Source organism: Anneissia japonica, unplaced genomic scaffold (genome assembly GCF_011630105.1).
Source record: "Anneissia japonica isolate Jap-2015-1 unplaced genomic scaffold, ASM1163010v1 scaffold287833_len2544123_cov190, whole genome shotgun sequence".
NCBI classification, from domain to species: Eukaryota; Metazoa; Echinodermata; class Crinoidea; order Comatulida; family Comatulidae; genus Anneissia; species Anneissia japonica.
The window spans coordinates 1,683,915-1,697,192 of record NW_022757233.1 but is presented as its reverse complement, the minus strand read 5'-3'; the positions used below and the strand labels follow the sequence as shown (position 1 = coordinate 1,697,192).

The following is a 13,278-nucleotide window of genomic DNA, read 5'->3' as shown; positions in this document are numbered from 1 at the left end:
TAAAACTTTCAAAGTAGAGCTACAGCTTAGTGGTTAATTTGTGTGTTAGCACTATTTTACTTTTTGTATTATTGATGGTACAATAGAAACACCCTGCCGTGTACATAAGAGGCTGGCTGATATAGATGCATGATAACTTTTAATGCACTTTATTTCTCGAGGGTGACTCTTCCAGCAATAGGGAACTTTCGATTGCACAATGATGGTAGGACGTAATGATGTCACTAGAAGTCATCTGCGCATGCGAGAACCTTAAGTTCTACTTGTCGCAATTTGGCCAAATGTACATATGCAGAGAACGTAGAATGCCTGGTAGAACGGTCATGCATGAGTGATTCTGTTCTAGAGTCGCATTGTCAAACAAATCAAAAGCTCCCTAATGCTGACCATTGAGGCCTTCGTAACAATTAAAGCAATGACAATCAAAACAAATACATAAAAAAATTAAATCAAAGGGCAAAAAAAATCAATGTTTCAATTAAGTTAATTTCCTACACACTGAGATATGGTACAGGCGCAAGTTATTATATTGGGTTTTTTGGAAGAGCTTATAAGATTTAGAATATTCATTTGTACAAAATTAAAAATGTCCCAAAATTGAAAAAATAAAATGTCTTAAAATTGAAGGAAAAAAAAATAGAATACCAAGACGCTTTTGAAGTTTTGGTAACAAGAACAGGAAGTGAGGTTCTAGGGTCAGCGCCTTGCGTGGACCCAAAAAATCAATAAAATAAAAAGAAAAATAGAAAGACTGCAGTCTATTTTAGACTGTAAATTTTATGTTGTTTATATTGTATGATAGTTTTAGCAAATTATGGCTCTTAATGGCATGCCAAAGCAAGTTAATTAAAAATTGAATTTTGGCATTTAAAATTTGAAGGGGAATTATGCCCTTACTTGATCAGCCACAGTGTATATACAGAACTTATTTACAGTAAATATAACAGTATTTTTTCCATTAAGATACCATCTGAAGTGTTAACTATTGGTGTGGAATTACCACTTCATTTTTTGTAGAAATAAAAATTGAACTTGAATAAAATGACCATTTTTTATTATATGTCATGGTGTTAAATTCAAAAAATGTTTTAATGTTTGGAAAGGTAAATGTAGGGGAATAACCCATAACTCGCAGTGTCATTTGTGTATGGGCATGGTCTTTGACTACCTCACCGCCCTGAAGAGGCACTTAATCATCCATGACAGCCATAGCATCAGTGTGACCCCCTACTCTTCTGAAAGATGCAATAGTTTCTTTAAACTGTACACAAGCCAGATGTGTACACTGAACCCATTTTGTCCGAGAAGACTACCAGCCTAATCTGGGGCGAGGAATTTTGGCTCGAACCAGCGGGCCACTTGACTAGCCACCTTATGTCCTATCTTACGGTAACCAAGGTTTTGTCTCCAAATTAAATAATTATTCCTAACAAACATTGTGGAGACAATAACACAATTGAAATAAAAATTTTTCCTTATCAATTATGAATTTAATGGAAATGTAAATACATAACATTAACATATAAAAGGTGCCAATACTGTAATAGTAAGGTGTTTATTAAGTTTAACATTACGGTTCTGTACTTTCTTTCTTTGAATATGGATGCGTCTACGACTCGATTCCATTGATGAGTCTACTGAAGATCATGGATAACGTGTACTGAAATCATTAGGCGACCGCTTCTTGGCTGGTCAGAAATTATACGTGTATGGGTAAATGTTTCCTTATTGGTTTGTTGGCATTGGTTTGCGCTAATAATTGAGATGTACCTGTAATAATACAGTACTGTATGCCTTAGCCTGGGTTCCAGGCCCTAATTTTAGGTTACTCACTTTTTATTGCACTTAGTGCGCGCCATACCTAATTTAATTGGCGTCAAAATTAACTTTCTCATTGGTGGCGCTGTCCAGAATGAGAAAAATAATAAAAAATAAGAGACTGTGGCAAGTCTATGTATGCCTAAATAAAGTTGAATGTACAGTATCACACTGTACAATCATTGTCTGGCAATTGCAGCCTTCGGGGTCAAACATAATTCAAATGATAAAGTAAAAATCATAACACCATCATTGTCTTAAATGACAGGTATGTCTATCTTAAAATTACCAGGATTATCTCAGGCCTACTTGCACTCAAAAGGAAAAAGCCACAAAGCGTAGGACCTTTCATTTAAGAACATACAGTAATACAAAAATTAAAATTAATCTACATTATAACAGACCTATTGTAAATCATAACTGTAATGACTATAAAGTACAGTTATCTTTACCAGATATACAACTATACTGTATGTTTCAAACCAATGAAACAGACTATGTTATTTAAAATAATGACTAATTTTATAAGGCACATGCAGTAATGGGGCCAATGGTGCTATAATCATAAATAAAAAAAAACCATCAACCTGAGGTGTTCTTACCCTGCATTTGTAAAACTCCCTCCCTGGATCCCCTCTATTTCGGATTCCTCGATCCGCTACTGCTATGGGCAATTCATACAAATGAAGTAAAAAAAGCCTGGAGAGGAAATATGTTTTCATTTTTATTTGACCAAGTCATTTCAGGAAACTTATTTTTTTCTCTTCATATCATTTTTCCCAATACCTAATTTGTTAAAGTGGAGTTGAAGAGCTTGATAAAATGCTTGACAGGAAATAACTCCACTCCCTTAGGAAACAACTCCACTTCCCTTGTTATTGCTCCCTAAATATTTTATGGTAATTTATTGCAGTACAGTATATAAATTTTATGTACATGTGACCTAATAATTTGTATTTTATTGAATGGGTTTGGAGAGCCACATTTAAAGTGATTACATTTGCTATTGGCAATCCAGTCCACCTTCTGAAAACATTTTTAATTGTCCTGCATATTGTATTTCATGTTCAAGTGACGAAATAAATGAAATAAACTTCATTATGAGAAGTAGAGATGTCTACTGAACAGGTTATCTAAAATAAAGATTTTTAGTAAAAGGCAGCAATAAAAAAAATATTTTGTTAACGTCACACAGTGCCTAGCATTTAGGTAGAAACTCTGAGCTGAATTGGATTTAATATAATGCAGTTTTTTGAGTACCTTTAGACTACTTTACCCCAAGCCAGGCAATATTCATGAGGAAAAAATATTATTACCGAAATTGTCATAACAAAGGATAACACTTAAAGGCTAAGATGCTAATCGTTTCATTATTAGGAAATTATTCAAAATACACAGTGTATTGTGCATAGGACTAATTACAATAATATTAATATGTTAGGCACAGTGCTTCAATCATACCAACAAAGTCCCTAAGCATTTCACATTGTTACATTAGAAATAGTGTCTCAATTTATTTATCTACTCATCATCTATCACAACTGTGGATTTTTTCTTGCGATTCCGCTTCCCTTTTTCTTCCTTTTCTGCTGCATTGGCGGCTGTTAGCTTGTCACTCATTGCTTTTATATGGTTAGCCTGAAAAATAATAATAATAATAATAATAATAATAATAATAATAATAATAATAATAATAATATGTCAATCAGAAATTCATCAGCACTCTGCTAATGTCATAATATGCGACTGGCTGACAATAATGCAAATTTGGCTTTAACTTGAATTTGCATATCCAGGGTCTGTTTTTTAAAGAAATTTAAAAGGCCATAAAACTTACTATAACTGTATTGTCATTAATCATAATAAGATTATTACACAACACAAAAATTCAACTTCAGAACCTCTTTCTCAATGGTGCCCTCCATTGAGGAGGCATTATTACCATTTTTACAAAGCATTTGTAAAAAGTATTCAACAAATACATCTCACTACAAAGTATAGTACTGTAATAACATTAGCAGAAATATAAAATGTGGCAAAGACAAGCCAAACCAGTCACTGGTCGCAAAAATAAACTGTAAAATAAGAGCTATAAAATGGTAAAAGAACAATTCAAATCCGACATTTTCTTATGGAGTTATAAGCACTCAAACATAGAGCTGTTTAAAGAACAAACAATATATGAGAAATCAGCCTTCAAAGTTTATGATTTCGGGCATTTCTCAGGCAGAGACTATCACGAAATCGTTAAAAATGTTTTAACATTGAAAATGGGGAAAATACCAGCATGGCATGATGTATAGATATATACAGTTTTGTGCAAGATTTAAAAAATGTTGACATTCCAGCTTGTTTTGGCAAATTGCGAACAAGTGACCAGTTTGGCCTGTCTTTGCCACAAATATTTATTTCATATGACTACTTTCAATTTCATATCATCTTTTTAAATTTCTCTTCACCAACTACTCTTAAGACCTGTCCAGACTATCAAATTTTTTTTTTGACAAAAACATGCGACATGCCTAATTATGGCCATGACATCACATCATGACCATATATAGGCACATTATGACCATATATAGGCACAACATGACTATATATATGCACATCATGACCATATATAGGCACATCATGACTATAAAATTTGATATTCTGGACAGAGCTTAAAAATCAGCCTTTAATCTGCAACCATGCAAAGTGTGACTGTTACCATATTTCATCATCTCTCTGAGTCATAACAAAGTATGGTACTATATTATGCTTGTTATTCTTGAATACAACTTTATGCTTGTTAACCGAATTGCTACAACGATTACCTCCGTTCCTTTTGTGTGATAATGCATAGAAAAATATTGCATGTTATTGCTACCTTCAGACCACTTTACCCCAAGCCAGGCAATAGTTATGAGAAAAAAAAATATTACTGAAAGTGTCATAACACAGAATGACACTTAAAATCTAAGATGCTTGTTTCATTATTAGGAAATAAAAATACAAAATACCCTGAGTATTGTGTATAGGACTAATTATGATAATAATATGTTAGGCGGAGTGCTTCAATCATAACAACAGAGCCTCTAAGCACTTTATTGTTACATTAGAAATATAAAATCTTCTTCAGCTTTTGTGGATCTTTCAATCAGCTTTTCCAGGAGCCTAAAATCATGTTTGCACACCTCGTTATAGGAACTAATGTCATGTATGTTAGAAATAAAAATTTGACATCAATAATCTATGACTTATTTCTTCTAGACGTCATCATAAGTAATTTAGTGTATTGTACTTTAAAATGACACGCAAGTCTTATAGTTATGTATATGAATGTAACACACAAGGCTGAGGGTGATATTGTTTAAAATTGGAGAAGCACTTCACAAAAATGGACAAATCCTTTTGCTTAACCAAGTTCAAAATATCGGCCTATAATTAGAATAATAAAAATAATTCCATACTTCTATAGCGCATTTCGCAAAAAAGCCTCAATGCGCTTTACAAAAAGAAAAGATAACAAGCAGTAAATACTTTTGACTTAAACTACGGTACTTAAACTAAAACAGTTCCAAAAAAGCATTTGCGCTATCGGTATAAGTATCCAGAACAGGGCTCCACCCACCGATGTCGATAAAAACGTTGCTGTCACACCCGGGTGCACGCAGGCACTTCGTTAGGCAGTATGTTGGGCTCTGGTAGCTTCCACTTTAGAATAATCCACCACACCTTAATTCTCATTGGTCAAAACAGTTTTTACATTCAATATTCAAATTATTATTCATTAATTGTAAGACTTGCACGTCAATTTCCAACTGTATACTAAATCATACAGTACCTGAGGTGATTACTATATCACTATTTTGTTAACCTCTCCCCCAACACACACACACCTACTCCCACACACATACATGTCATAGTTGCATCTAAGCATTGCCCAAGCTCACACATATTCACTACTACTTACACAGATTGTTAATGACTGCAGCATTTTCTGGGTGTTGGCTAGTGTAGCATTCTGCAAACTTTTAGACTGATGACCCAGTTAGGACAACTAAACTAGGGTGAGGTGTTGTTGCAGTGAAAAATGAAACATGTAGTATTTAGTTGAGTACTGTATGGGAGCATTAATGATGGAACAATCATACAAGCTTTGGTTGTGTAAATTTAATAGAGGAAAACTTCAGTGTGGACCCCACCCAACCCTAACAGCTCTGAGTCACATCTCAGTTGAGAAATATAGGCCATTTTCATGACACCCACTCATTCATATAAATATCAATTAATGACTACAGTGTTCTAACGGCTTTCCGGAACACTTCATCCAGAAATGTTTGCAATAATGCCAGATCCAGTATCATTAAGGCATTTCATAATCACACCTTAAATGGTGAATGGAAAATGTTCATTCAAGATCAAAATTAAATAATTTATAGTCATTGAGGACATAAATCTATTTCTGAGAATAATCATGGTGCATTGAAATGAATTTCATGGTGCATTCAAATGAACTCATTATTTATATAATGAAGTCGCTCATTGTGGATGGTGGGTATCACAAGTCCAATGACTTTGGTAAAACAAACTAAAATAATTACTAGTATAAGATAATACTTACTAAAGCATCACTTCTCCTTGCCAACAACTTAACGTCTTCATTATTTATCACTGACCTCTTACCATGCCTGTAGAAAAAATAAGGTGTTGACAAATAAACTTTATTGCTATTTCCAATATTGCAAAATTGAATTTGAACAATATAAAATTGATTAAATCAAGGTAGATAAAATAGCCCTATCTAAAAATGTTAAAAAAAAAAAAAAAAAAAAAAAAAACCCAATCAAAATGGAAAGCATGAAAAAAGGCAAGACAAGGACAATAAGCATCGAAGTACAAAAGGATTCAGATTCAAAGAGTTTATTGTCCAGAAAAGATTTCTGGTGGGAACATTTTCATTTCAATAAATACATACATACATTATAAAAACAGGTTAAAAAAACATACTGCACACATAAATATAAAAAAAAGTAAATGTAAAAGTTACAAGTAGTTGGAGAATTTCTATCATTATGCAGTACATATAAAGCCTACATATGTATAAGTTGTTCAGATACAATTATATCTTACAGAATTATAATACCATAGTATATAATACCATAGTCTAATACAGTACAGTAATATACAACAATAATAATTTGGTGTTTGAAAAGTGTGTAAAAATGAGAATAAAATAAGAACAGTTTGAGCCTGAAATCGGCAAAAAGATAAGAACACTGAGCCTTGACAAAAAATTTTACTGGTTGTTATAAAAAAAAGTGTAATAATAAAATAATAATAATAATAATAATAATAATATACGGAACCTCTGACCACAAGGCCGAGGACTGAAGACAAGATCCATTCAATCAATAACATTCATTCAATAAAAAATTCAACAACAAACTTACTTTGCAAACAACTCCAAATCCACTGCAACAGTTTCTGAGAATAATGAACATGCAAGTGATTAATCATGCCTAATATCAAAGTAAACAAAAATACAAAAATCAATATAATGTATTGAATTTTATCGTTGCACCATCAAGAGCAACCCTGGGCCTTGAGGCTGCAAAGTTCTTGGTCCCCAAGAGGGGTCTGGGATGGCCCATAGAGTAGAAGGGAGCTCAAGAAAGTGATCAATCATATTGAATTTTAATACTTATTTAAGTACTCTTAGTTGGGAAAGCCACTTGACAGTGCAATTCTTTGAATTGATCCCACTTTATGGCTACCCTCAGGTGCTGATTGTACTATTGTTTTATGTATATTTTTGTGTATTTTCAACTGGAAATTGAATAAAATAAAATAGAGGCTCCCAGCAGGGTCAAGGAGGAAGAATCCTGGTGGGAATTTGGGGACAAAGCCTCCGAAAATCCATCGTTTTATCTATTAGATGCCTAATTCTGACAATTAGAGATATAATACCTCTGAATGTCATTGTCGTTCAACATATTGTCTTTTCCAAATACACCTTATAATTTTTTTTCAATTATCTTTAGAGACATAATACCTGTGAATGTCATTCAACATATTGTCTTTTCCAAATACACCTTATCATTTTTTTTCAATTATCTTGTCCCAGGAAACTGGCACAGCCTGCCCCCGCCCCCTCCACCACACTCTGCTTTCGGTAGAAAAACTGAATAGTAACCTGATGGGCATAGAAAAGTCATTCAACGTGGTGCATGCACAGGTTGATTACAAGTCGTTCAATTCTAAGCTACCATATTCTGCAAGTGTTAGGCATTATTGAAATGATTAGTTCTGTCTAGGCAAGGCACAACTGAATAGTAGGGCTCACAAAAAATTCAGATCTATGAATCTGCAATTGTACAGCTGTTTTCTGTGAAAATTTTGCACAAGATTTTTTTAATTGTTTGCACTGAATCTACGCACCCTGAATAAATATTGTCTTAGTTTACCACCAATGAATTTCACACTTGGTTTATTTTCCACAAACATATTTTTATTTTCTATGCAATGCAGTTAGGTTCTTATGTTTACCAGGCAGGAATATATCTACAAAAACAGGCAACTAAACAAATACAGTAGTCAGATAATCATTTATACATACCACACTGACGAAAAGTTGCTTCTGCAAAAGCTGCTATAACTTGCTTCGTAAATGTAACATCAGTGTCCTGTGAAACTTCTTCACATATCTGGCCTACTGAAAAATGTATAGCTGCTTTCAGTCTCTAAAAAGTTTAATGGAATGCAAAATTACATGAAAGATTCAAATGGGATCATAGAATAAAACAAAAAACACAGTATGGAATGTAGAGTATAAATTCTGCCCTCTATTGTTTCGGTCTTTGATTTACAATTATTCCATACTGTACTGTAATTGCCACTATTAATTAGCCAGATAGTTTAGCATCTTCTGACATTTACATAGGCCTCTGTTTACTACACTTTTTATGAAAAAAAAGAAATGAGTGGATTTTCACAATGCACATTTGCTATATTTTTATTAATTTTCCTATATTATTACATGTTTCTGAGAAGAGAAAGATCATTGCTTCTACTTCTAAAATAACTTGGCCCCCTATCAATTTACCACTTAGGTAAGACGTTTTTATACCTTGTTTAGCGAACCCCTGCCCACCAATAATGATGATTTCAAATAAAAATTAAACATTTTATTTTTAGCCACGATAAAAAGGAAATTTCAGAAAAAAATAAGTTTTCTTATTTTTATTACACCCACAGCTGCCAAAAATAAGATATGTATATTTCTTCCTAATTATATAAATTTAAAGCATTTAACCATCTCATTACCACTATTGTTTACATTCAACAATAAACTTTTATTTTTACTTCCTCCTCCGTCTGGATGTTTTTGGCAAAACCATTTGGTAAATAAGAAAACTAAATTTTATTTTTATATTTTTGCTGCCTTCCTTTGACGATCTTTAAAAAAATAAGTTCACGAAACAAGGTATAAAAAATGTCTCGCCCTAAGCAACTTGGTCCATCAACCAACTTGGCCCTTCACAAATTCAGCCAAATAGGCCAAGTCAATATTTATTATCATTATTATTTCATACGATTCCAATTATTACTGCAAGTCAACCTCTCATGTATGAGATACCATATTATTGAGACTACAGTATTTACATAAAGATTACATGTTTCAATTCATTGAAATTTATTGCTTAGGGCCATTATCTGCTAACAAACAATACAATATAATAGTTTACAGAATTACAACAAAGTTAATATTGGCCAACACTTTGAGAACTTGCTTTATAATAAGGGAAGATTATGGAAGGGTCATAACACTGTAGATTGTAAAGTAAGGCCTGCACAAGGGCCTAGAAATCCGTCCATGCATTTTTGTAAAATAAGGGCTGATTTTCGCGCAGATTTTACCAAAATCAGGCTTTCCTTTGACCTAATCTTAATATATAACCAATGTATTATGCAGTAATTACAATTCTGCACATTATTTTCCCATTGATTTTCTGGGCAACTTTGAGCTAGTTTTTAAACTACTGTATAATCTACGCAATTAAAATACTTTAAAATATGGGCATTAAATTGCATTATAGGCCTACATTATATTCTACTAATTATTTTTCAACTCATTTACATATTTTTAAAAATTATTTTTATTATTTAATTTTATTTTAGTTTTTTTTATTTAAACAATATTTAATAAGGATTGACGTGTTCAGCTAACCATTACTGGTGAGCTAATATTAGGGGACCGTCACCATCTGACATACAAAATACATTGATAAAAATAAATTCCCAAAGCATTTAAAACTGACAATAATAAAAATAGTCATGTAAACTCGGCCCCATTTCAACTCGACCCTAGTAAACTCGGCCCAAACCAGCGCCCTAAAAATTAGATTATCACTCTTCTTCAAAAAAAAAGTCATGAGGGCAGGTGGTTTTTTTTTTTTTCTTTAATCGGGCCAATAGAATATTGCTTTTTTTTTATTGATGAGGGAGTGACTGTTTTTATTTGGCAAGAATATTGTAAATATTATATAAAACTGCTTTATTTTATTGTTTTTTAAAGAAAATGTATTTTCAGTCACAAGATTGTTGTTTTAAGCTGTTGAAATAATTTTTTTTTATTCCCGCATCAATATTTCCCAAATTTTTTACTCAGGTGGGAGTGATAGACTGATAAGTCCCCCCTGTAGGACAGCTCAGCCACTGGAGGCTACCACAGTGTACTGGTCCATTAAGTCCCCTGTTGTTTAATGGATATGGATATTTTTCTATGTGCCCATAGTAAAAAACAGGAAAATTATTTGAGAAAAAGAATGGGAAATGGAATTAAACAATTTATATATCTACAGTAATTAATCTACAATCCAAACAAACTGTGTTAAACAAAGAAGTCATGTATCACCTCTAAACTGAATCTACAAGTTCCCACAAAACACATTAAGTGAAAGTGGGAAGAAATAATTTACTGAAAATTAAATTTAAATAAATTTAGGCCCTAGTCTAGTAGGGATATGACTTCTTCGGCCGCCAACACCTTCGGCCACTCGAGATTTATATGGAGCGCCAGTTGGGCATTTCTCCACACCGCATGCTGTGTCTTACATTGAAGAATTGTAAAGCTTCAGTATTTTATTTGTTTTACAGAACAGTATTGTTATTCATTATACAATTTGAAACTGTAGGCCTATTCATTGTACAGTAATTTATATTTCCAGTATAAGTATAATAAGCTCCAGTATTTTATTTATTAATAGACTACAAAAGACATTTTTTACTGTATTTTTATTTATATTTCGTCAGTTTCCTTTATCCACAAAATAGAATTTCGTCAAATAAAATTTAGAATGATATACGTGCACAAATTTCGTCCTTTATCCACAAAATAAAACATTTTTTTAAATAATTTATTTTTATGTCTGTTGTCTGTTCATGTTATCTTTTCATACAAGATCGGATGTAAAATAACACATTAGCGAGGGTGATGAAAGTGTGTTATTTACAAGAGTTGGAAAAAGAAATCTAGAGTAAATTGGTCAATCATTAGTCAATAAAAATTCTTTAGGAATATCTCTCTATTCTCATGCCCTTAATGTACATACACTTATATCAATAAAGCCAATCAATTAATTTACTTAATCAAATATTTAATTTATTGGTGATTTAAAATTCAGGTCTTTATATTTACATTACTGAATAGTAAACAAGTGCACATGTAAAAAATGAGATCTATAATCGATAACAAGCAATGATGTTTACCTTTAACAATTATTATCGTCAAAATGTTTAAAAATCTTGCAAATATGTTGCTTGTGTTAACCATGGTGTAAGTGGCAGCGCAAAGTTTGCCATGTTTAATTCGTTACGATTTTTTCACAAATTATATAATTTTATCACTGAAATTTTAACACACTATTAATATTAATTGTTGCGACATGTTCTGTGTGTATAGGCCTATCTGTAACAATGTAAGCCTGAGTATTTCTGAATTTGAGGTTAAGAATTGAATAGATATAATAGCGCTCATTCAACCACTGTATATCAGCGTGACAAACAATAGCGCGCATTCAACTTCCAATCGGCAAAGCACTCAAAAGGCACTCCATACATTTTGGTGTTTGACAGGGCGCGGCCGAAGGTGTCAGCAGCCGAAGTTGGCCTAAAGCGTCTAGTACTGTAGGCCTAGGCCTACGGACGCCTATTATAATATTATTATAGGCTATCTTAAATATATTTTAAGATTTATTTATTTAAATTTAAAAATGGCCTGAGTAGACTTGGGGTCGATTTGACTGGGCCGAGATGACTTTTCGGCAGAGTTGACTTGGGGCCAAATTGACCTTAGCTTGGTTTGGGGTCGAGTTGACTAGCCCAGTCTAACTTCTAGGGCCTGAATGAAGGCCTATAGCCTATTCCTACCCACTAGCTTTAGTTATGCTAGCTAGCCTAGCCTAGTTCTCAATCTCGTTCGTTAAATTAAGGCCAAATTAACCTACCTGAGTGTAAGCTAGTTTTTCGTATTCATTATCCTGTTCATCCATATCAGTTAATTCTAACTTTAAAAAAATCTAGGCTACAATTTGTTAGAAACAATTAATTAGGTCCTAGGCCTAGGCTTAACCACTTCTGTATGTTAAGGCTACGACGCAGTGTTGACTTCGCAAAACAAACTTTCGCGCGATATCGACATATCACACCATTGGCTAACTCTACATGTGTTTTGCCTGTGTTTTGCAGCGTGTATACGCCCTCTGCCGACGTTGTGCGATAACGAATAATCATTCCGCCTTTAGGTGGCGCTGTGTATGAAAATTTATATGGCTCTGAAATTTATACTCTTTGGCTACAGTAGTTTGGCTTGCAGTGTAGGTAGGACCATGGAGGTATTATAATACCTCCATGTACAAACACAGGGTTGCCATTTGGCCTTTTTGACTCAGTTCCAGATTCCTCATATCTGGCCGTATAAAACTTCGCCTGGCCGTAACGTTTGAAAAGTCACGGCCAAACTATATTTGGCCGAATTTTGTGAAAAGTTTAAATTTTGTTTTTCAATATAAGGTAGACTTGTTTTGGATATGTTATTTTGTTCAAACTTTGATTCTATCGTGTTTTTTTATTACATTGAACACTTACTTACACCTTTTTTTAAATATAAGAACACATTTTATAAGAACACTGATCCTGAAATTGCTTAAAAATTAAGAACAAAATAAGAAAAAATTGAGGCTGAGGTAAAAATGTCAAACGGCAATGTAATGTAAAAATCACCGAACGTAATGTAAAAACACCGAAAGTAATGTAAAAAGCACCGAACGTAATGTTAAAAGCACCGAAAGTAATGTAAAAAGCACCGAACGTAATGTAAAAAGCACCGAACGTAATGTAAAAGCACCGAACGTAATGTAAAAGCACCGAACGTAATGTTAAAAGGGCCGAATAGCAAATGCGCCGAACGGAAAAGAG

The 13,278-nt window shown here is 33.1% G+C and overlaps 1 protein-coding gene across 1 annotated transcript; it reads right to left on the bottom strand.

The window, feature by feature from the left end:
- Window positions 1–1,845: 1,845 nt before the first annotated feature.
- On the bottom strand, window positions 1,846–12,510 carry LOC117124531 (centromere protein S-like). Its single transcript, XM_033270786.1, has 5 exons — window positions 12,309–12,510; window positions 8,420–8,543; window positions 7,254–7,287; window positions 6,425–6,491; window positions 1,846–3,456 (listed from the first exon to the last, which is right to left on the bottom strand). The coding sequence occupies exons 1-5, from the start codon at window positions 12,351–12,353 to the stop codon at window positions 3,340–3,342; spliced, it is 387 nt and encodes a 128-aa protein (XP_033126677.1). The 5' UTR covers window positions 12,354–12,510; the 3' UTR covers window positions 1,846–3,339.
- Between the last annotated feature and the right edge of the window lie 768 nt (window positions 12,511–13,278).